Below are 24,270 nucleotides of genomic sequence, written 5' to 3' on the forward strand. Positions count from 1 at the left end.
AAATGGCGACCAATTGGAGGCGGTCTGCATTAAATTGTCCAGGTGGTACCCCCTCTTTAGGGTCCATTTGTGGAAACTTTTCTTTGATGCACTGTCTACATAGACTAAACTACATCCACGGTGCTACTTGCACTTCTTGGCTCATGTTCTTGCGTCTTTGTCATTTTTTCCCCTCCAGGCTGCTAGTTAGTGCCTCCCAGGATGGCAAGCTTATCATCTGGGACAGCTACACCACAAACAAGGTAAGCTGCACTAATCCTCACCCCAGACCGGGGCATCTGTACAGTGTTTTGCTAGTAGATTGCAGGTTTTATTGGGCGTTCCAGTGTAATAAAAATGACAGCCACTTTATGTGATCGCCTTTATTCTTCCCAAAAGAACACTTTATCCTTGAGTAAACATGTTACACTGAACGAACAATAATGAGCAAAAATCAGATCCTATTGTTTCATGAGGATTTTTTTCCCATTTAAACCCTGCCGAATCTGCATTAGCTTCATAGTTTAATGCAAACTTTATTCCCTTTTTATCAGTCGTTTCCATGTAGATCAGAGCTGCATGTCGTCATGAGAGAAGCCGTGAGCAAGTGCTGCCCAGGCCGGCCAGACACAATTCTGTGTGCCCTGAACGATTTTTAGTACGATTGATGTGTGCAGAAAATATTATCTACAAGACATTGTGCTGTCGATGCCATTTTTTTTTCCTCCTTTGGAACATACAAACTGCTTGTTGGGTGTGATGAGTTTTGAGAGTTGGCCAGCCTATGGGAACAAGCATTGCAGCAAATGCTCATTCCTGATGATTAGTTCTTGTAAATGGGTCTTTACTTCTAACTAGTTACATTTTTTAGTTGCATAGGTTGAAAAAAGACCTAGCTCTATCAAGTTCAACCTTGTAAAGCTGGCCATATACAGGAGAACTTTTGGCGAAAAGTTTGGCGGACCTCTATCTCACAAGGCCTCCCTACAGAGGAACACTTCATTCATCTTGGCTGAGGGCTCGTGTGTTTTCAACCCTGTTAACACTTCCAGTCTCGCAATGCGTTGGTTACCAAAAGCAACGTTGGCGGTGCCGGAGTGGTTGTCAGTGTGCTCACGAATCCCTTATTCTACCTTAATTAAGGACTCGCGCAGCATTGCAAAGGCTAGCTTCACACACTCTGCGGATAACAATTCATGCCGAATGGACGTGATTTTACATCCATGCCATGGCGAGTCTTCACTCCAGCAAGGCCCATTACGATGCACTATAATGGCGCATTCAGACAGCCATATAAATCTGGTTCAGATCGGACGACAGTGCTTGGACAGGCCGGCGGTTCTCCGTACCCGAGCGTGACGGCTGCATAGGAATACATGACGCTGTCTTTCTCATGTTGGGAGAGCCGCGTACAGTCTGCACTGTGCTCCAATCTCGTTCCGATTTATACGGCTGCCTGACTGCACATTACTAGGGTTGACCAAATAGCTGGATACCTGGATCGCTCCCGATAATCAGCTGTTGGGCGCCGCAGCTGCACGTGTGTTACGGCTCTCAGGATCTCCATACATGTGCTGTGACTGTCGCACAGCCATGACATATGCAGCTACGACGCCGAACAGCTGATTATCAGGAGCAATCCAGGTAGCCAGGTTACCGATGCAGCTATTCGGGTAAGCACTTTTCCAGAGCTATTAGATCAACCCTACACATTACTTCCCCCTCCCGCAAAGTGCTCTATGCAGTATAATGGGCCCGCCCCGCAGAGCGCTCCTTGCAGTATAATGGGCCCGCCCCGCAGAGCGCTCCTTGCAGTATAATGGGCCCGCCCCGCAGAGTGCTCCTTGCAGTATAATGGGCCCGCCCCGCAGAGTGCTCCTTGCAGTATAATGGGCCTGCCCCGCAGAGTGCTCCTTGCAGTATAATGGGCCTGCCCCGCAGAGCGCTCCTTGCAGTATAATGGGCCTGCCCCGCAGAGCGCTCCTTGCAGTATAATGGGCCCGCCCCGCAGAGTGCTCCTTGCAGTATAATGGGCCCGCCCCGCAGAGTGCTCCTTGCAGTATAATGGGCCCGCCCCGCAGAGTGCTCCTTGCAGTATAATGGGCCTGCCCCGCAGAGCGCTCCTTGCAGTATAATGGACCCGCCCCGCCCCGCAGAGCGCTCCTTGCAGTATAATGGGCCCGCCCCGCAGAGTGCTCCTTGCAGTATAATGGGCCCGCCCCCCAGAGTGCTCCTTGCAGTATAATGGGCCCGCCCCGCAGAGTGCTCCTTGCAGTATAATGGGCCCGCCCCGCAGAGTGCTCCTTGCAGTATAATGGGCCCGCCCCGCAGAGTGCTCCTTGCAGTATAATGGGCCCGCCCCGCAGAGCGCTCCTTGCAGTATAATGGGCCCGCCCCGCAGAGCGCTCCTTGCAGTATAATGGGCCCGCCCCGCAGAGTGCTCCTTGCAGTATAATGGGCCCGCCCCGCAGAGTGCTCCTTGCAGTATAATGGGCCCGCCCCGCAGAGTGCTCCTTGCAGTATAATGGGCCCGCCCCGCAGAGTGCTCCTTGCAGTATAATGGGCCCGCCCCGCAGAGTGCTCCTAATAAAGGCTGTCTGGATATATTGCCCTATGTTGTCAGTCCAGGTAAAATTAGACCATTCCTATTGTAGGCACACAAACGTATGTCTAACTGAAGGGCTTGATCCAGGTAAACAACTATCTGAGGGCCTCGAACAAATATTTGATCCTACCCCTTTAAGTATACATTCGGAGTAGTGTTGAGATGGCTTCTGATCTTTTCTGGCAGGATTTTCGCGGGCCTGGCTTGGATCAGCTCTTCCTGTAGCATGTCTCCCATGATTTATGGTGGAGGGATACAGGAAAGAAATGGTGTCATAAAGTAAACCTGCGCTAGTGTAAACTCTGCTGTACAAGGCTCTGTCTTCTCGGAGCTACACGTATACCTTATCCACTCGGCTTGTGTGTGAAAAGTGCATGTACGTGATAAACCGCGCTCTGTGGATCCATCCATAATCTGCATTCATTTGCACAATCGTGATTTATAAAGAAGCCGTCAGAGAAAATGGCTCCAGGTGTAACCCGAAGCCTCCTCGACTTCACGTCTAATGTAGTATTTCTAGATGAGCAACTTTTCTTCCCTTCCTGGCACCGGTGGTTGGTTTCTCGATGGTAGGGTTCCTGACCTCTTTCATTTGCGGTTTGCAGCTTCTTCCTGTCTGTCGACACTTTTTAGCTCTCAGGAGCTGCCTGTATAGGGTTATATTTCATGCATCTTGCAGGTATAGAACCATCTTTGTTTGATTGATGGAGGTCCGGGCATGAAGACCCCAAATGTTTGCTCCAAAAAGAGAGGTGCGCAGCTCATGAGAAACAAGCGCACACAACGGCATGCCGACTCCGTCACAAAGCATAGGCAACTTTTAAAGACCTAAAGGGTGGATATCCAATTTATGCAGAAAACCTGATGACCCAATCTCTTTTGACTTAAAGGGAACCCTATCAATGGCTAAATATGAACGGCACAGAATTTTGAACCTAATTTAGATTAAAACCATGATGTCATTTATATGTGGACGTCGTGGATATGCAGAGAAGCAAATTAAAAGCCCCAGCAAATGAGGTTGTGGCAAGTCCAAAAAATGTCTGGAGGAACTCGTGGGCTGAGCCCCCGTGAGTACATCCTCACCCATGTAGACCAGCTTCTCAGTGGGTGCAGCATGTTCAGTCCTGTTCCCAGAAAAGTTGTTGGGTAAACATCTGTGGAGCTGATGAAATCCGTCCGCTCGCTGCCGTGCTGATTACCGGTTCCATGGAGATGCACACAACCCGATCATTACTGCAGGGTCATTAGGAGGGTTCACATTTTATATGGAAGATCAATATGTAGCCATAATATTAGTGACACGGCCATTAGTTTGTGTTTTGGCTTTCATTTTCTTCTCCTCCCCTTCTGGGTGTTTGTAAAAGGATAATAGAGGATAAAGTTTAGGATCACCATCATTTTGTTGGTGACTTCCAGTGATACTGACAAGTAGACTGTCACTGTGGACGGCCGGCAGCGCTGATTCTGTGCTGCTCACTGTACCATAAACTGGGGTTAGTTACATGGAGTGTATCACATGATGGGATAGGGCTCGGCGGGGTGCATCACACAGGATGTGATTAGATACGCAGTATGTAATGTGTGATGCCGCTCCGTCCACTTCTATGGTAGATGGTAGCAGTAATGTAGTGGATAGAGCTTGGTCACACATTACACTACCCCTCCCATAGAAGTGGACAGAGCAGCGTCACACATTTCTAAGGGAGCAGTAGTTTAATCTGTGTGAGCCCACTTTGCCCACTTCTATAGGAGCAGTAGTGCAATGTGTGACCCTGCTCCGTCCACCACATTACTACTCCCACACATTAATTTCCCCTCCACCCCCCAAAAAAAATGTAACCCCCTAGATTCCCCATACAGTATAATGGCTCCGCATAGTGCTCCATGTAGTATGAGGGCCCACCCTGCATAATGCTCCATGCAGTATAAGGGCTCGCCCCACAGAGTGCTACGTGTAGTATAATGGGCCCGCCCCACAGAGTGCTCAATTTAGTGTAATGGGCCCACCCCGCAGAGTGCTCCATGTAGTGTAATGGGCCCGCCCCGCAGAGTGCTCCATGTAGTGTAATGGGCCTGCCCTGCAGAGTGCTCCATGTAGTATGATGGGCCTGCCCCGCAGAGTGCTCCATGTAGTATGATGGGCCTGCCCCGCAGAGTGCTCCATGTAGTATGATGGGCCTGCCCCGCAGAGTGCTCCATGTAGTATGATGGGCCTGCCCCGCAGAGTGCTCCATGTAGTATGATGGGCCTGCCCCGCAGAGTGCTCCATGTAGTATGATGGGCCTGCCCCGCAGAGTGCTCCATGTAGTATGATGGGCCTGCCCCGCAGAGTGCTCCATGTAGTATGATGGGCCTGCCCCGCAGAGTGCTCCATGTAGTATGATGGGCCTGCCCCGCAGAGTGCTCCATGTAGTACGATGGGCCTGCCCCGCAGAGTGCTGCATGTAGTGTAATGGGCCTGCCCCGCAGAGTGCTGCATGTAGTGTAATGGGCCTGCCCCGCAGAGTGCTGCATGTAGTGTAATGGGCCTGCCCCGCAGAGTGCTCCTTGCAGTATAATGGGCCTGCCCCACAGAGTGCTCCTTGCAGTATAATGGGCCTGCCCCACAGAGTGCTCCTTGCAGTATAATGGGCCTGCCCCACAGAGTGCTCCTTGCAGTATAATGGGCCTGGCCCGCAGAGTGCTCCTTGCAGTATAATGGGCCTGCCCCGCAGAGTGCTCCATGTTGTGTAATGGACTTGCCCCGCAGAGTGCTCCATGTAGTGTAATGGGCCTGCCCCGCAGAGTGCTCCTTGCAGTGTAATAGGCCTGCCCCGCAGAGTGCTCCTTGCAGTATAATAGGCCTGCCCCGCAGAGTGCTCCTTGCAGTATAATAGGCCTGCCCCGCAGAGTGCTCCTTGCAGTATAATAGGCCTGCCCCGCAGTGCTTCTTGCAGTATAATGGGCCTGCCACACAGAGTGCTCCTTGCAGTATAATGGGCCTGCCCCGCAGAGTGCTCCTTGCAGTATAATGGGCCTGCCCCGCAGAGTGCTCCTTGCAGTATAATGGGTCTGCCCCGCAGAGTGCTCCTTGCAGTACAATAGGCCCGCCCCGTAGAGTGCTCCTTGCAGTGTAATGGGCCTGCCCCACAGAGTGCTCCTTGCAGTACAATGGGCCTGCCCTGTAGAGTGCTCTATGCAGTATAATGAGCCCAGAATAGTTCATCATGATGTGCGTTACATACACAGCTCTGCTATGTCAGTTTACGGTGATGTCGCTGAGCTGTCAGTGTGTTCAGAGCACAGCAATGTGATTTCTCTCCTGTGCTTTGAGCATGGCGCTGAGCGGTGATCTGCAGCCTGTATTTACTACTGATGTCAGGCTGCGATCACCGCTCCTCGCCACCAATACTTTCCTCACCCCAGCACCTCCTGTCACCACATGCACTGAGCAGTGTGGGCGGTGACAGGGAGAAACTGGAGCTAGTGCTGATCTGCTCCAACAGCTGTGATGTGCACAGCCCTGGGGGTGCCTAGGTCTCATCAGGAGGCAGCCACAGTGTAGATGCTGTTGGACAGCGACCGCAAACTCCTATGTACAGGGGCTGCCGTATTTAAGGTGTGGAAGTGTCGTTACACACCAGCAAATGGCAATCCCCAGTGGTTGAAAACAGTTTTTTTAAACAGTAGATGTAATTTTGCATTAAGAATCATATAATCAATAATTAGTAGTAGAAAAATCGTGGCACCTTCCTTTGAATTGGTTAATCTGTTGCAGACTCCTGGTTAGATTGCGCCTCGTGCATGCCCATAACTGCTAAGGATCCCTGTTGGCCATCAAATTTATTTTTACGTTTGCTTACCATTTGCTGACTATTATGGATTAAACTGTGTGCATGGGGGGTGGTATCCTGATTCATTATGTGGGAGTATATTATTGCTTGCTCCTGGGCAGACAGGCGCTTTGTGCTGCAGGGACAAGGTCATGACTGCCTAACTTTGTCCAAGGCAACCACGTCCCTGAGTGTCTGTGCCAAGAGTGTGCAACATATGAAGACACCCAGAAACTACCGTGGTTTTACTATCTGGATGTGTACGTAACGGCAGGAGGGCTGGTGTCGCCCTCGTTGCGGCTGGTCTCATACTGTTTAGCGATATTCCATCGCTTTGTGTGGTTAGAAGAACAATAAATGATATCACCGCCCTGACTAATAAAGAAGATTTATCATTTTAACAGGAGCTGAATTACAATTTTTTTTCTTTTGTCCTAGGTTCATGCAATTCCCTTGCGTTCTTCTTGGGTGATGACATGTGCTTATGCCCCTTCTGGAAACTACGTGGCTTGCGGTGGTCTTGATAACATTTGTTCAATTTACAACCTGAAAACCCGTGAAGGAAATGTGAGAGTGAGCCGTGAATTAGCCGGTCACACAGGTGAGTACTGCTGCTGCAGAGTACTGTGAGGGGTATTAGGTTGGCACCTTAAAGTCGGGCACACGTGGCCACTCCTTTATCAAATGTAACAAGAAAAAATGGCCCCGTTATTCAGTGTAATTTTTAATTTACCAAACCTGTTTAAAAAATTGTAAACTAATCATTGGTTGGGTATTTTTCCGACCTATCTATCCATCAGAATAGTCTGTCAGATTCTCCATCCCAGAAAGCTGCCCACCCCCCCTTCTACTCTGCAGCTCACCCGGCAGAAAGCAAATGGATCCATCCTGGTATAAGTCCCGCAGCTTCCATGATGTGTGCGGTTGAATACATTATGTAGTTACAACTTGGCTCTCTACCCTGCTGCAGATATGATTTGAGCACTTCCTTACAACATGTCAGATCTGCACTGGTTTTTGCAACCCTTTAACTAGAAATTAATCTTCCTTTTTCCAAGTAGAATACTGCTTGTTTACTCCTGTTACAATTGTTCATTCATTCATTCATTCACTCACTCATTAATCGGGGAGGTGAAGAGGTCTTCGGCATCAAAGGCAAAATGCAGGATGTTCTGCTTTAACCATTTCTCTTGTCTTTTTAGGCTATCTGTCCTGCTGTCGTTTTCTGGATGATAACCAAATAATTACCAGCTCTGGAGATACCACTTGGTTAGTAGAACGTATATTTTGTATGCAGTGCGCTTGTTGCTTTCTGTTGATGTACGGAGGAACCATAGTTTTGGGATGTGGGACTTTATAGAGGACACTATTCCCTTGTCTAGTTGCTAATTGAGTTGTCCATCGTCGCTCACTTCCGCCTAGGGAGTTTAGTTGCTTTGATTATCACATCTGCTCATACCAGGACGCGTGGGGCGATACTGGTCGATCATGCATGCGTTCTGACAAGTATGATGCAGATGTGGTGGCGTAACCGCTGCTCTCCTTGATAGATGCCGGATAACGCTTTTTTAGGGGGTTTGTGGATCTTTTATTAAGAAGCTCAACACAGTCAAGTCAGTAATGTCGTCTCCTTCTCTCGTGTGCAGCGCTCTTTGGGACATTGAAACTGGCCAGCAGACGACCACCTTTACTGGACACACTGGGGATGTAATGAGCCTGTCCCTGGCTCCAGATTCCAGGTGCTTTGTGTCTGGGGCCTGCGATGCCTCAGCCAAACTTTGGGATGTCCGAGAAGGGATGTGCCGACAGACCTTCACCGGCCATGAGTCTGACATAAATGCTATCTGTGTAAGTATTTTCCATGCATCGCTGTTGCTGTAAGTTTGGTGTGCAAAACAAAAATATTGGGGCATATTCTGCACACGCAAAACACGGATCCGTGTGCCATTAGATTGGTCGATTCTGATTTGTCGCACTGGGACTTGCACAATGGAGTTAACCAGATGAGACGCAGATCCATTAAAAGAAACTGAAGGGATAATAATAGTATTAGCCTTTGGACAAGAAATATGGTCCGGAGAATATTTCCTTTATGGATTTGGTTGATTAAATATGTCAATCAAGACTAATATGTCCCAGTCTACCTCCTACCTGGAGAAATCTAAATCATAGTGACTCTTGCATGCAGCTGACCTGTTAACTTGGTCAATTTGTGATTACTATATCAGATGGCATCGGCCAAGCCTTATCCTATACAAGATGGTGTAGGTCACTGGGTACCGTCTTCTATAGTGGGAAGTGGGTAAAAGGATTAGGTTGTTTTTTTTTTTTTTTCCTCTTTGGTTTATTTTAATTCTAATCTTAAATCTCTTTCAGTTCTTCCCCAACGGCAACGCTTTCGCCACCGGCTCAGACGACGCCACTTGCAGGCTTTTTGACCTTCGTGCAGACCAGGAGCTGATGGTTTACTCTCATGACAATATCATCTGTGGCATCACCTCAGTAGCATTCTCAAAGAGCGGACGCCTCCTCTTAGCCGGTTATGACGATTTCAATTGCAACGTATGGGACACGCTCAAGGCTGACAGAGCAGGTACAGTAGAAGGATACAGTCTATCAATGTCACGATATTCCACCCAACATGACTTTTTGTGGTTCTTTCTATATAGTGCCAGTGAGTCCCCACTAAAACACAAATATTAAATGTATGACACCATGTTGAGCAATACTTTCCCTAAAAGTTAATGGGAAAACGCCTATTTGGATCATATGGCTGTCATAGAGGATACTTCTTACCTGGAGCAGAAGCTCCTGCTTCATTGGACTGAGCGTGGCTTAGATTGGGGCCATGCTTTTGCTAAGAGATTCTGATTTGTTTTTAACTAGCTCTTCTAGACCTCTGAATTGAGGTAGAGTTGAAGGGTTTTGCGTGCGATTGCGATCCGGCGAACATATGCTACATCACAATCAAGAAGGCGCAGAAGAGTCTGGGATTTATACAACTTGTTTGTTCACCATCGTTGCAGACGTGCCGAACATGGATGAAACTAAGAGGTCCTTTTTAAGGGCACAGTCCCAAAGTGTTACTTGCGTATGCGACCTAAAAGCCTCTTCTACCTTCTATAAGTATCCATAGAAGGTATAACTTGTGCACAGGGCTGTGGAGTTGGTAAGCCAAACCTCCGACGACTCAATTTCCATGACTCCAACTCCACCAAAATGGGATCCGACTCCACAGCCCTGCTTGTGCGGCCATTTCCCCTTACCATTGGGTGTGGGGTTCGGCTGCACATTGCAAATGCTCCATACTGACCATCTGTGTCCTGATTCTTCTTCACAGCGGGTATTGTGGGAGAGAATGGGCTCGTGAGATAAAATCCAACGGGTGATAGGTGTCTGGACACTGGTTATTCTACTTTTCCCGATTGAACGCTTACACGGATGCTTTTCGGAGCCCAATATATCTGTTCAGGGGACATAGATTTACCAAACGCTGTCACAGGTGCCGGCCATATGTGATGCAGCTACAGGGACGTTGCTTTTTAACTTTTGGGTTGTCCTATCCAGCACCGAATTGTTGATCCGGCCACAGCATTGCGCTCACAGATGTGACATTATTAGGTGGACACATCTAATCCATAATGCCATGGTAATATTGCTGTATCTCTCCATGTAGCAATGGTGCGCTGATTGATATTTGCTGGTGTGCCTGTACAGGAAAGCATTTGGTGAAGAGGCCGCTCTGGTGCTTGTGTGCAGTGAGCATCCTTTTTTTTTTTTTTTTTTTTCCTTTTACCACTGGGCTTTTCCTGGCAGTCTGATATCGAGCACTGGTTATCTACTAGGTCCCTCCCCGGAGAACATCCAGTACACAGGTTTTCTCTATAGGTTCAGATAGTGTCCATAATGACTGCTGGTTTCTCTAGGGATGTGTTTTTTTTGCCTATGTAAATGTGGTGTGGAATAGCTTCCAGCTGTTAGTGCAGCCAGCTTTCTGATGGCATAGTGAATTATTTAGGCCATCGGGCTACTCATGCATTTCTAATGTCGTCTGCTGCCGAGATCAGCAGATAGTGTGTTAATGTCTTAACCTTGCTGGAGCGCTCACACGCTTTCCAATGTTTTGTTTTCAAGGTGTCCTTGCTGGTCATGATAACCGTGTAAGTTGCTTGGGAGTGACAGATGATGGCATGGCAGTGGCAACAGGGTCATGGGACAGCTTCCTCAAGATTTGGAACTAAAGAAAAGTCTGTGAGTATCAACAACTGCGTCCTTGGCAGTATCCATCGTCCTGACATGTTTACTCCTCTCCAACAAGTCCATTTCTACTGTTTGCTAAACAGGACAGATTCTCTAAACTTTTCTCCCGATTCCTGGCAAATGTCATTTATCGAGAAAACACTTCTTTGTCAGCGTTTATAAATAGAGATAAAAGGGGGGAAAGTGCCAGCGCTTAGAAGATGTTAGTCCGAGCCGAGGTTGTATAAAGTCACAGCGAATGCAGAGGCTTAATTCACACTACGCGCAGCAGATCAGTCTTCCCGTACAGGGGAAAAGGGGATAAAAGAAGCTTTCTCCAACTTACGGAAAGGTTTTGTCCTCTGTTGCCCTTGGATGAGAAAATAACAAATCTGAAACCTGTTCTCATAGGCTGAACTATATTTGGTGATGTGACTAAAGCTTTTTAATGCCCTGATCCGAGAATGCTAAACACAAAAAGGCAAACTGTCTGAGCAATGCCTCCTTTTATTTTTTTTCTTTAGACTCCTTGCATACTGGTATGTTAAGGAATCTGCTGACTTCCATTGTTTTCTGGGTATAAACGAATTAAAAGTTACAACTTTAATAAAGATTGTTTATTTTCATAACCTCATTAAGGTGAAGACCCTTGTGTGTTTTAAAGGGAATCTGTCAAGACACAATGACTGTTCAAACTGAGCACAGTCGCTCGGTGCACCCAAGGCATGGTGGAGCGTTCAGCGCATCTTCCCATTTACTTGTTTCCAATCTATCTTTGCCTTTCTCTGGCTCCAATATAGCCAAAGCTGTCAATCAAGGAAGAGGGCAGAGATGGATGAAAGGCAAGTATGTGGGATTGTGGACAGAACTGCTTGGCCACACCAAGGGTGCACCGAACGCCTATGCCTGGTTTGTACAGTCACTTTGTGCTAAGACTCCCTTTATTACTGGGTAACTTTATAAATTGTCCCCTCTCTCCACTACCCATAGACTGTCATGCATTGCTCAGGAGGAGTTGAGCGAATATGTTCGTAATCAGTCGCCAAATCTGAATTTGCCATATTCATGCCATATTGTTACCCTATCCGTGCCGAATTTGTTTGACGATCGATTCCAAACCTATTCGGTCATTTCTTCTCCCATTGACTCCAATGACGTTAGGCAAATATTGCAAATACTTAATCGAAAACAAATTTGTAAAAATTTGCTCAACTCTACTCAAAAGCACACCACCACTCAGCCTGATTTTTTTTCATCGTGTAGTTTATCCTTCACACGACACTGGGAGGAACCAGGAGACATAATTGTTTCTCCTGCTAGATAAGAAACGCGCTTAGTCGTCAGACCAGACATTAATAACCCCTTCACTGCTGGTGCGGAGAAGCCATCACTCATCTTTGTAGGATCTGGCTCATGTTACTATTATGGAGGGAAGCAATAAAAAGCCGGTTTCCGGTGACCGCAGGGTGAAGCATGGTCATCTGCGTTCCATAGTGACATTTCGGCAGATGTCACTATGGCAGGTGTCGAAATCCCACCGATATGATATTGATTATCGAAGTAGACATTTAAAACATAATTTTACCTTTTTTTTTTTTTTCCTTTATACTGTGACTTGTCATTCTCATTTATTTCTTATTTTTTTGTCTTCCTTCCCTAGACACCCAGCGGACTTCTCCATGACTGGAAGAGCATTCCAACCTTCGAAATTTTAAATCATAGCATATCCGATCCAAACATACTAACGTGGACACCCACTCTCCCTACTCCCATACATCAAAGGGCAGAACCTTCTCATTATTATTATTATTATTTTTGCTGAAAACAAGAGCACAATTATTTGCTATAGGAAGAATTGTTTTGTGGTTCTGAAACCGAGAATTGTGCATTCCTTTTTGGGACCATATATATTTTTTTTTTTTTCATTTTTTTTGTTCATCCCTTTGTTCACCTTTTTTGTCTTGATTAATGATACAAAACACTATGCGCCATAAGAGAACCGACAAATACCAATATCGAGCATATAAAGCCCCATTTCACCATGTGAAGGTTGTAGAGCAGCGAGTCTGGTTTTTCTTTTGTTCACTATCTTAATGCGAGAACTGCAGTACAGGATTGTAACATAACAGTTAACAGGTTTTCTTTATTTTTTTTTCCTTTTTTTTTTTTTTTTTTTTTTAAATTCTAAAGGTCCACGATAAGGTGGGATGTAATAGACCTATGTGTTAGGGCCTCTTTACAAAAAAAAAAAGCTGTAATCTGTCCCTGTATTGTCTATTGTGTAAATCTGTTGCACAGGTACAGGACCCTATCAACATTAAAGAGCATATTAGACATCCACACGCCCTCCATGTAATTGTCATATGTGAAATCTGTCAACCCTCCGCACCCCCCGGGTAGGTTGCTCCAGTAATTGAGTTACTTTTGAGCACCAACTGCTTGGGAAATGTAGTAACCCAATGCCTGGAGTGCCTTCACAATGTTGTGTCATCCGAGAATACTGACCGTCCATGTTGGGAACTCAACAACCGATGCGACCGGAGTGCTGGAAGGACTCTGTTTTAACCATGTACAGTTCTTTATACCACCGATGCCAACGAACTGTGTTCTGTTCTATGAATGCATCCACACCACTCCTCCACCTTCCTCTTCTTGCACCCAACACACTATTAGAAAAACTCCTTCAGGGATGGAGAGCATGCAAGATTGCAGCGCAATGTTCAGCTCACCCTTTGCTATTGAGGTTAACCCATAGTTCTTGTTTTATATATATATATGTATATTTTTGGGGGGACGGGGACAAAATTCCCTTTTTTTCTTTTTTCTTTCTTTTTGGATGGGGACAATATTCTTAATTTTTTTTTTTTTTTTTTTACAACAGAGCAAAGCTGGCACCATCTGTAGTATATTATTGTAAGCACCTACATCAAGCACCAGTCATGTGGTTTGTTTAGCGTGCTCCTTTTTGAGCAAAGACATGCACTCCTAGATGGGCATCTAGTAGTCCTGTTGGTGCTGTTTGCTGTTGCCATACTTGAAAAAAAAAAAAAAATTATATATATTATTTTGTCCTTCACAGTTTTTAACACATGTCAAATCCTTTATTCGCGTAAAATCAGAGCCATGTTCCCTTTCTGAAGACTCGTTCTGTTAACACTGGGGGGGAGAGATATTGAGACGTACAAGGGGGAAGAGATAAAGAGATGTACAAAGGGTATAATTCCTGAACACTACCCTGGGTCCCGTATTGGTAGATTAGGAGCAGCAGCCGTGGACAGAAGTACTTGTCTGTTCGTTTTTGTTTTTTTGTTTTTTTTTTGGATCTGAAGTCAGATATGTATGAAATGATGTACAAATTTAATGTTTTTATTTTTTTTTTATTTTTAAATAATCTTGAACTTTCTAAGTTAAAACTTAAGAAAGCTTTTATTCTGTTGGCGGGGGGTGGGTGGGATGGGGGTGTGTTTTGCCATAGGGATGGGGTTTCCTCTTAAGATTGCATGCTGTAGAGTTGCTTAATAATGTGCAAATAGAGAGTCCTTAGATGTTTTTTCTTCTTCTTTTTTTTCCCTTTTAAAAGAAATAACCTGTTTAAAGAAAAAATGAAATAACTTGCGGTTGTGCTAATCACGGCTACTCTGTATACATTTTCTCAAAGTACAGTGCAAAATGAGCACCTTTTGACGAGTAGCTTTAGGCTATGGGCACACGTTCAGGTTTTTTCGCAATAAACGCATACATATGTATCCTATCATTTAGAATGCATTCTGCAATTTTTGTGCACATGATGCGGTTTTTTTTCCGCGGAAAAAAACCCATCGCGGTAAAAAAAAAAGCAGCATGTTCATTAATTTTGCGTGTTTTTCGCGTTTTCCCCGCTATTTAATGCATTGGGAAAATATGGCAAAAAAGCGGAAAAAAATGCACGTGGATTTCTGGCAGAAATGTCTGTTTTTTGTCAGAAAATTTCTGCAAGAAATCCTGACCGTGTGCACTTACCCTAAATTCACTTTTTTTTTTTTTTTTTTTAAACAACAAAAAAAAAAAAAACATCCTGTTCAAACAATTGCATAAAATCAATAATAAAAATAAAAAAAAAATAGATTTTTCAGGAAAGGGTTGGAAAATGTTAAACTTCACCTATTGGTTTAAGTTGATGATTCTCAGCCTGTTCTTGTAGAAAGAGGATCGTGCATCTGATTTTTTTTGGCTTTTGTTCTTCCAAGAACAGCTCCCCCTCCCCCCTTTCTATTTCTCGCCCCAGTTTTGTTCCGAGTCCATTTTTTTTTTTTCTGTAGAGATCTAGACACCATACACGGGAGCTGCACCTCTGTTCCACGGTCTGTGCAGTAAGAAAGTAGCACATTTTTTTTTTCATTATTTTTTTTTTAATATATATATATATAATTTCATTAGCTTCTTCCTAATTGTATATGATCGATACTCAACCTTTAGCAGTAGATGCTTTTTTAAAAAAAAATTTTTTTTTTTCCTTTCTGTAAAAAAAAAAAAAAAAAAAAAAGTGCTGTAATTGTGCTTTAGGCCGGGAACTGGCAAAGAAAGATGCCCCGCCCACTTCTTGCATAAATTACTATGTAGAGCTCTCTTGCACCCCCTACTCCCTTTCACCTTTTGTATTTAATTTTAAAGTCAGTGTACTACAAGAACGCTGGATGCAAGATAGATACTATATTAAAATGTACTGTTATTTAAGATGTAATAAAGCAGTTTGACATGAGTTTATTCCTTGCAATGAGACCTTTTTATTTTATATTTATTTGGACCCCGGATCAAGAAAATTTGGAGCATGGTGGTACGCGGACACAAATTAATTCAACCATTTCCTATGTAAGGGCCTATGCACACGGGGCAGATTTGTCACAAAACTGACTATTTCCTAGCGCTAGCAAAGTGAAGTCTCAAACACACGTTGCTTATTTTTGACTTGAAGATTTAAATCTGCAGCGTGTCGGTTATGTCAGCGTTTTTGCTGCAGATTTCGCACTGAGTGAGGGGAAAAAAAATCTGCAACCAAAACACATGTAAACTTAAAAAAATGCATGAAAAAAAATGCTAAGAAACATGTAAAGAAGAACTGCAAAAAACAGGTAAAAATGCTACAAAGCATGAAAAATGCTACAAAAACGAACAGCTGCAAAAATGCACGTAAAAGATGCTGCAAAGCGCTTAAAAAAAGCTACAAAAATCTATAACAAAGCTGCAAAAATGCATATAAAAAGATGCAAAAATGCATGTAAAATGCTACAAAAATGATTGTAAAAAAGCTACAAAATGCATGTAAAAAAGCTACAAAAAGCATGTAAAAAAGCTACAAAAAGCATGTACAAAAGCTACCAAATATGCATGTAAAAAGCTACAAAAGGCATGTAATTTTGCACCTATTTTATATGCTTTTTTTTTTCCCCCTGCCATGAGATGCAGAAATGTCTGCTCCTCACACTTAGTGAGCACATTCCCTAACAATATTTTACACTTGGCATTTCTGCAGCTTGGTTTTTTTTTTCTACAGGGGGGGGGTAACGCTGTGTACAATACGCATGTTTTTAACTTGCATTTTTCATTTATTCATTTTCATGGATGAAAAGTGCTGCAAAAACGTTTAATTGACCTCCTGCATCTTTGCAAAAAAACTCATCAGGGCTTAAAATACATGGGGAAAATAAAGCAGTGAGTGCGTGACGTTTCAGAAATGTCATTGACTCTGCTGGGCAAGTAGTTTTTGCAATACACAGAAATGTCCTAAAAGTACGGTATGTTCTCGCGTAGCATAAGTGCTAAACATACTGTGTTGTGATTGGGATTTAATGTACCCACGCTACAGAAAAAATTCTGCCAAAAAAAAATGTACCTACGTTGTAGATTTGAAATCCACATGTTGAGTTCTGTTGCGGATTTTCTGCTTGCAAAACGGAGCAGAGTAGAACTTGTCCATTTTAAAAATTTGTTTTTGCAAAAACAACCTGCGCTATTGGCCTCTAATGCCCCCTTTTCTGAGCCTGTTGACATTAATGCTTGGCTGTGTACCCCTTTTGCAGGCTGGCCTTTCTACTCGTGTGCACTTCTCTGCAGCACACGCACTCTCGGCTCCTCATGTGAAATGCTTATTTCCTGTGCTTCCAGCAGTTTTGCTTCTTAATATAGTTTACTGTTCCTGCTAATAATAACTGGTTTAGTGAGAGGCTAGCAGACCGCTGTGCAGAGACAAGTTGCAGCTGCCCCCTTCTGATGAGGTTCTAAGCCTTGCAAAGGGCAGGCAGCAGCAGGGGCCCAGCCCAGATGAACGGAAAGTCAAGGAAGACAAAGGTTCTGCTTTACATTATTAATGTATGCGACTTGCCCTCCAGCTAGCCATTCGTTTGTTTTTTTTATTATTATTTTTTTTAATAGAACAATTATTCCTTGGATGATTGTAATACAAATTTGCTTTTTGATACTCATTTGTAGTGTGCACGCAATGTCAGGTTAAAATAATACAAAAAAAAAACAACGAAAACCATTTTTTTGTTTTTTTTAAAGTTGGAATCTTCTAATATATTCATTGTTGAAATTTGTGCACAATCCTGCCCCCAGTGGCTTATGGAGGACTTGTTTTTTCCAAGAATTCTTTACACATTGCTTGGAAGTTCTAAGCTATTGGATTTTGGCATAAAATGGAAGGTCTCGGACTGGAGACTTGACCAGCAAGCTTTCTCATCTTGCAGAACTCTTGAGCTCTTTCTAAAAGACAAGCTTGATCTATTTTCAGCTAAAACCCTATCTGTACTGCCATGAAGTGCTCTAGAGAAGAAGCTTACTAGGGGTTAGCTTACTGATTACTGGGGTCCTGACTACTGGGACCCCCAGCAATCTTGAATGGAGTGGAATTGCGCATGCTTGACCTCTTCTTTCATTGTCTATAGGACTGTTGGATAAAATGGAGTAGAGTGCTCTGGTAGTTCCATAGACGAGGAAGGGAGGTGGAGCCTGTGCACATCCGCTCCCTTTTAGATGGGCCGCGGAAACCCATTTTGGGATTGGTGGGGGGGTCCAAGTGATCAGTAAGTTATCCAATTCTCTTTGCATAGGGAATAACTATTTTTGGAAACATTTTCCATTGGTGATGTCGGTCTAACAATTGTCTAAAGGCGCCATTACAGCAGGAAATACCACCTAGGAGAGCTAGATAATGTCTGACGCTTTAAAGAGAACCTGTAGTCATGAATCTGCATGGTTTCGGCTTTCTTTCTGAAACATGGGAAGTATGTTTGAAAGATCCAGCTTCTTAACAGAGACCTGTCAGTCATCTGGAGCGGCGCTTGGAAAAGTTGACCTGAGGAAGTTTCGAAGATCCAGCTATTTTCCCCGGCAGGATCTTCAAATTACCATATATATATTTTTTTTTTCTGAAACTAAAGCAGTTGTGCAGCCAGGCTCTGATTCATGCCGCCTGTGGTTATGGGCAGCATGCGAGTGGTTTGTTCTAATGAGTATAGTGACACGACCAATGGTCAATGCGAAGCCAGAAACCTGTTTTGGGGTATTTGCCCCTCATCAGTGGAAGACTCTATACTCGACTGGTCTGTATAAGGAGATCCTGTACTTCCCCCTCACCTGCCGCATGTTGCTTTTAAGGGCATAAGACTTAGGTCGGGATCACACTTGTGAGTGCAATGCGAGAAACTTGCGTCAGTCTCCCGCATCCATACCCGGCACTCGGAACCAGAGTGTGGCAGCTGCATGTATTTATGCTGCTGAATGCTCCGTTCCCGAGAGCCGGCGGCAGTGCCAGCTATTGAGGCGAGAGACTTCTTCTGCGAGTTTGAGTTTCTTGCATTGCACTCGCAAGTGTGACCCTGGCCTTAGCCAAATTCTGCTCTACAGACAGCCTGTTTCAGGAAATTTACCCCTCATCAGTGTAGAGAGCAGTCTGGTTGAAATCTGATGACCTTTTGGAAATATGGAGGGAAGTCCAGGTTCCCCTTTAAAACACTATTTGAGTATGGCGTCCTACAGGCAGTGCTCCATGGGAGAAAAGGATGCAAATTAGCTTTTCACATATCTAGAGAAACTCTCACCGATCGCCTAAAGGTACCGTCACTCAGCAACTTTCCAACGATCACAACCAGCGATACGACCTGGCCGTGATCGTTGGAAAGTCCTTGTGTGGTCGCTGGAGAGCTGTCACACAGAGAGCTCTCCAGCGACCAACGATGCCGAAGTCCCCGGGTAACCAGGGTAAACATCGGGTTACTAAGCGCAGGGCCGCGCTTAGTAACCCGATGTTTACCCTGGTTACCATTGTAAATGTAAAAAAAAACAAAACACGTACTTACATTCTGGTGCCTGTCACGTCCCCGGCGTCCGCTTCCCTGCACTCCTCCTGCATCCTGTGTAAGCGCCGGCTGTAAAGCAGAGCGGTGATGTTACCGCTGTGCTCTGCTTTACGGCCGCCCGGCGCTGACAAAGAATGCAGGAGGAGTGCAGGGAAGCGGACGCCGGGGACGTGACAGGCACCAGAATGTAAGTATGTAGTGTTTATTTTTTTGTTTTTGTTTTTTACATTTACAATGGTAACCAGGGTGAACATCGGGTTACTAAGCGCGGCCCTGCACTTAGTAACCCGATATTTACCCTGGTTACCAGTGAACACATCGCTGGATCGGCGTCACACACGCCGATTCAGCGATGTCAGCGGGTGATCCAGCGACGAAATAAAGTTCTGGCCTTCTAGCTCCGACCAACGATGTCACAGCAGGATCCAGATCGCTGCTGCGTGTCAAACACAACGATATCGCTATCCAGGACGCTGCAACGTCACGGATCGCTATCGTTGTAATGTTGTTCAGTGTGAAGGTACCTTTGAAGAGGTAGCTACTCTGTAAATCAATAGCTGACACTTTAACAAGCCTTGTAAACATAAGGTGCATCAGTATTTGCCACACGTTACCTCAAAGGCATCACACTAGACTTTGCCTCTACACTGATGAGCGGCAAATACCCCGAGACAGGTCATATTGCAAGGTTCGGTAAGACTCATCCATTTGTGTCTATTTTTTTTTTTTTTTTTAAGTCCAATTTTTAGACCATGCAAACTTGGACAAAGTAGTCTCCCAATGCACCAAGTGTCATAATTTTAAAACCTAGTCTATGTTTGAGCCATCCCCACTCCATATCGGGCAAGGCTCAAAAAGTATCCACAATTCATAATAAAATGGTGCAAATCATAAATGACCGTAATGCTGGTACATTGACTTATAAGGGTCGGTACTTTTTTTCTTTTATTGCTATCCCCAGGATGTCCTTTTTTTTTTTTTAATTTTTTTTTTTTAATGTTTCTACGGTTTTAATTTGGATGTTTCAATAAGTCTTTTGTTCTCCAGTGTGAATAATCCCAATCCTGGATTTACACTAACATTTGCAGAAAGGTTATTTTGCATACTTTTCTCCCATGAAGCATTGCCCGTGTTGCTCCATACTCAGAACCAGTACCCTCCACCCCACGTTCAGTCATGGACTGGCCGGACCTTGTGCTCTTCCTGCAATTTTTCCCCATTCACACCAGGTTTTGTGTACGTGTGCAGTTTATGGCTGCTGTTCTGGATGTTATAGCCAAGTATACTCGCCTTAATGGAGTAGCTCCGACCTCAGAGTAGATATTGTACGTATCATGAACCCTTTTATTGTTCCACCTTAGCTGTACGCTGTATTCCAGGAATAAGGCTAAAATTAGAACAAAGAGTAGTTTGTCTATTGTTTGCTGAGATTTAACCAGGTTACCTCTGTGTAATGACATCAGTTTTTTGAGCAGCCATGCCCCCCTCCATCTGTGTGCTCCTTGGGGGGTCTTAATGCATTAATACAAAGGAGTGGAAGTGTCTTGCAGCTGATGGCAGATGGTGGAGCATCAGACCACAACGTTATGGGGTGTGAGGAATACACCAGCTGAGGTCTCCTGCTCTAGAAGTCGGCCTCAAATGTATATATTTTTCTCCGTGGAGGTCATAGTTTATTCACTAGGTGATCAGGAGGGGGGGGTGTATTGTACGGAACGCTGGGACCCTGTGTTTTGTTAATAAATTCATATTCTTACCTGATACAGGAAAGATATATAGATCTTTGTACCATGTTAGCGAGTAGATAGAAAAAAAAATATTTAGAATTGAGTCCTCATTGGGGTTAACTGAAAAGATGGTAACAAATTGCAAGCTTTCGAGACTACGCAGGTGTGTTTTGGATGGAAACTGTCCCATTTAAGGTATGTTGGGCGGTCGATTGGCTTCTGATACAGGGATGTCTCTATTTTATTGTTCTGCAGCTTGATGATGGTGTCCAAAAAGTTAATTTCAGTGCAGGAGTAGTTGAGTGTCAAGTTGATGGTGGGATGAAATTGATTAAACTGATCATGGAACGTCTTCAGCTGCGGCTCAGACTCCGTCCAGATGATTAAAATGTCATCAATGTTGCGGTAGTAGGCAACAGGTCTGATGGGACATGAGGACAAAACGTTTGGCCATGAAAAGATTTGCATACTGAGGGGCCATTTTACTTCCCATTGCTGTGCCAGTCTCCTGTAGCTAGATCTTCTTGTCAAGTTCAAAGTAATTGTGGGTGAGGATGAATTTTATAAGCTTTACCACGGAATCCGCATCAGTCCCTGCGTTTTCCAGGAAGAATTTGCAGCCATTTAATCCATCCTGGTGTGGAATATTGGAGTACACAGATTCCACATCCATGGTGACCAGGATTTTTCTTTCTGGTAGAAGACCTATTGCTGATAGTTTATTCAATAGGTCAGTTGTGTCCTGAATGAAGCTGGGTGTATCTTTTACCAGGGGTTTAAGAATCCCCTCTACCCATCTAGATACCTGCTCAGTAAGGTGCCCACACATGAAATAATTCGGCTTCCTGGGTTTCCAGATTTGTGGATTTTGGGAAGCATGTAGAATGTCCCTGTTCTTGGACTTTCTGGTATCAGGTCATTGGCTCTTATGAATTCGTCGGGCAGACAAGATACCAACTTGTTTAGTTCCTTGTAATAGTCCTGTGTAGGATCCGACTCCAATTTTTTTTTTTTTAGTAGTGTGTGTCCATAAGTTGTCTGTTTGCTTCTCTCATATAGTCTGATGTGTTCATCATGAATAGGGTCGAGTGACTTTTACTTTTTTAGGGTCGAGTCGGGTTTCGCGAAACCCGACTATCTCAAAAGTCGAGTCGAGTGAAATCGGCCGATTATGGCGAAAAGTCGGGGATCGACCGAAACACGAAACCCAATGCAAAGTCTCTCTCTCTCTCTCTCGTCCTGAACAGAAAAGCTGGTGTTACACATTGCAAATTGCTACAGCGCACAAGCGACAAGATGGCGATAGGCGTGCACGCCCCTAAGACCTATGTCATCACTCTGCCCACGTTCCTTCATTGGCTGAAAAAATGGCGCCAAACGCGTCATACTAAACGCGAAGATCGCCGACCACATGGCCGATCCCACACTAGGATCGGGTCGGGTTTCATGAAACCCGACTTTGCCAAAAGTCGGCGACTTTTGAATTTGTTCGATCCGTTTCGCTCAAGCCTAATCATGACTATTGCACCTCCCTTGTCAGCAGGTTTGATGATGACTTCTTTGTTGGTTTTCAGAGACTGTCTGGCCTTTCTCTCCTGGGCACTGATGTTGGATGCTTGTCTCCTGTTAGTATCTATGATGGTGGATTTTATCACATGTCTGAAGGAGTCTATATATTTATCCAAATGAGGGTTGCGTCCAGGTGGAGGTGTCAAGTCTGACCTCTTCTTGGTTGTCAGGATCCTTTTTCCTTCAGTCTGAGGGTTTTCTGAATCTTCTGTATCATTAAAATATTTTACATCAATTAAGGAATTTGCTCCTCAGACCTTGTGGGGGCATCACAACACAGAACCAGACCCCAATCGGAGGACAATAAAACATTCACACTCCTTATCTATGAACTGTTCCAATATTTATGAACACGACGGTTTATCACTTTCCCATATTGGTAGTTCTGATTCACGTCACCTGTCCTATCTACGGCATTATTCTTGTGCCCTATTGTGTATAAATATGTGATTCTTCAGATTTTGCATTATTCTACGCGTGATGAAGAGACCGGAGTAGTCTCAAAACCTTGCAATTTACCATCTTTACAGTTGGCCATTTAAAGGTATCAACCACTGAGAGGACTCTCAATTCTAAATATTTTTTTCTATTCATTCCTGGATTTTTTTTAAAAAGCGGGTCATGTTGTTAAAGCGATGAAACATTACCGTAGATCATAATGCAATGGCTGCAAGACAGAGGGGGTTAGTGGCTGAAATACTCTATAAGCGTGACCACCGAATGCGAACATACCGCCATCAGTTGGCGCTGTAATTACAGGATTCAGTATATGAGGTTTAATGTTGTCTGGACCATCTATAAACCCGTATTTGCGTTGCATACAGCTTTACCAGAGCAGGATAAACGCCTTCCAAGATACTTGAGCTAAGTGCCCCGAATAAATTGGAACGCAGTGCGTGTGCTGGCGGTAACCGCTACATATATTGCTGTGCAGCTGTCCCGCTAAGGTCGGGAGAGCCGCCGGCCAGTCCATGCACAGCGTCCCGATTTTATATCATCGTCTGAATGCGCCCTTAGATCACGTATCTTGGATGGTGTTTGTCACGATCTGGTAAACGCTCTAAAGGTAGGAATATGGAGACTTAAAGGGGACCTGTCTCTAACTTAATAGTGGCCATTTTTACCACCACCCCCAAGTTGTGTTTTTTTTTTGTTTGTTTTTTTAAATCTGACATACGGTTCCAGAGATATGAAGTCTTTTTATTTGTCTCAAATTTTATGGTAATTATGTAGAGCTTCCTAAAGACACGCCCCTGAGGATCCTGTGAGCCACACCCCCTTGTTAAGACCAGGGGAAAAATAACATAAATAAATGCTACCACATACCAGGAACAGTATGGCGGATTTTAAAAAGGATCAAAATGGCATACTCCATGGAGTAGAGGGCATAAATTAGAATAAAAACTGGCCACTTTTGACTTGGCACCAGGGCAAAGACTTGCACGCACAACAACAACTATGGCTATATTCAACCGCAGGTTTTTTTTTTTATGTGGATTTGCTGGCTTAAAAATCCACAAGAGAAAAAAAAAACTTAGGTTTTTAGTGCTTTTTTTTGTGTGTGTGCTGTAGGCGTTTCTTACTTAAAATCAGAAAGCTTACTCCAGGGGGGTTGTTCTTTTTATGAAGAAGCGATGGAGCAGGATAAGGTGAGTATTGCGGTTTATTTTTTTTACAGCTACAATCCTACTGCCAAATAAAATATAATCCCTGACATCCCCTTTAATTAATACAGCCCTTGACCCTTTTTCTTCCCCCTTACTCCTGCCTCCTTTTATCCTATGGTAAGCAGCAGTGCCTGGAGTCAAACGTAGGCCAGTTTCAGAATGTCCTGTACAACGGCATCCGAAAAGGAACTAGGAGCATTAATTAAAGGGTTATTCCAACTATATACACTTAGGGCATGTGCACCGCACTGGATATCCACCACTGGGATCTGTGCCGCTGTCAGTGCAGAGGTAGCCGAGGCTATCCGGCATACGCTATTCATTTCTATGGGAGTG

At 44.4% G+C, this 24,270-nt stretch overlaps 1 protein-coding gene across 2 annotated transcripts in view; it reads left to right on the forward strand.

Moving 5' to 3' along the window:
- GNB1 (G protein subunit beta 1) overlaps window positions 1-14,663 on the forward strand; it is a 65,239-nt gene extending 50,576 nt beyond the window's left edge. The window contains exons 5-11 of one of the 2 annotated variants that reach the window (XM_069741456.1): window positions 179-242; window positions 6,838-7,000; window positions 7,602-7,668; window positions 8,046-8,247; window positions 8,776-8,992; window positions 10,534-10,650; window positions 12,299-14,663. In XM_069741456.1, the coding sequence (XP_069597557.1) occupies window positions 179-242; window positions 6,838-7,000; window positions 7,602-7,668; window positions 8,046-8,247; window positions 8,776-8,992; window positions 10,534-10,640 (820 nt within the window). In that variant the 3' untranslated portion in view covers window positions 10,641-10,650; window positions 12,299-14,663. The remainder of the gene's footprint in view (window positions 1-178; window positions 243-6,837; window positions 7,001-7,601; window positions 7,669-8,045; window positions 8,248-8,775; window positions 8,993-10,533; window positions 10,651-12,298) is intronic. The other variant, XM_069741457.1, reaches the window with a different exon arrangement.
- The last annotated feature ends 9,607 nt before the right edge of the window (window positions 14,664-24,270 follow it).

This window comes from Ranitomeya imitator, chromosome 10 (assembly GCF_032444005.1).
Source record: "Ranitomeya imitator isolate aRanImi1 chromosome 10, aRanImi1.pri, whole genome shotgun sequence".
NCBI lineage: Eukaryota > Metazoa > Chordata > Amphibia > Anura > Dendrobatidae > Ranitomeya > Ranitomeya imitator.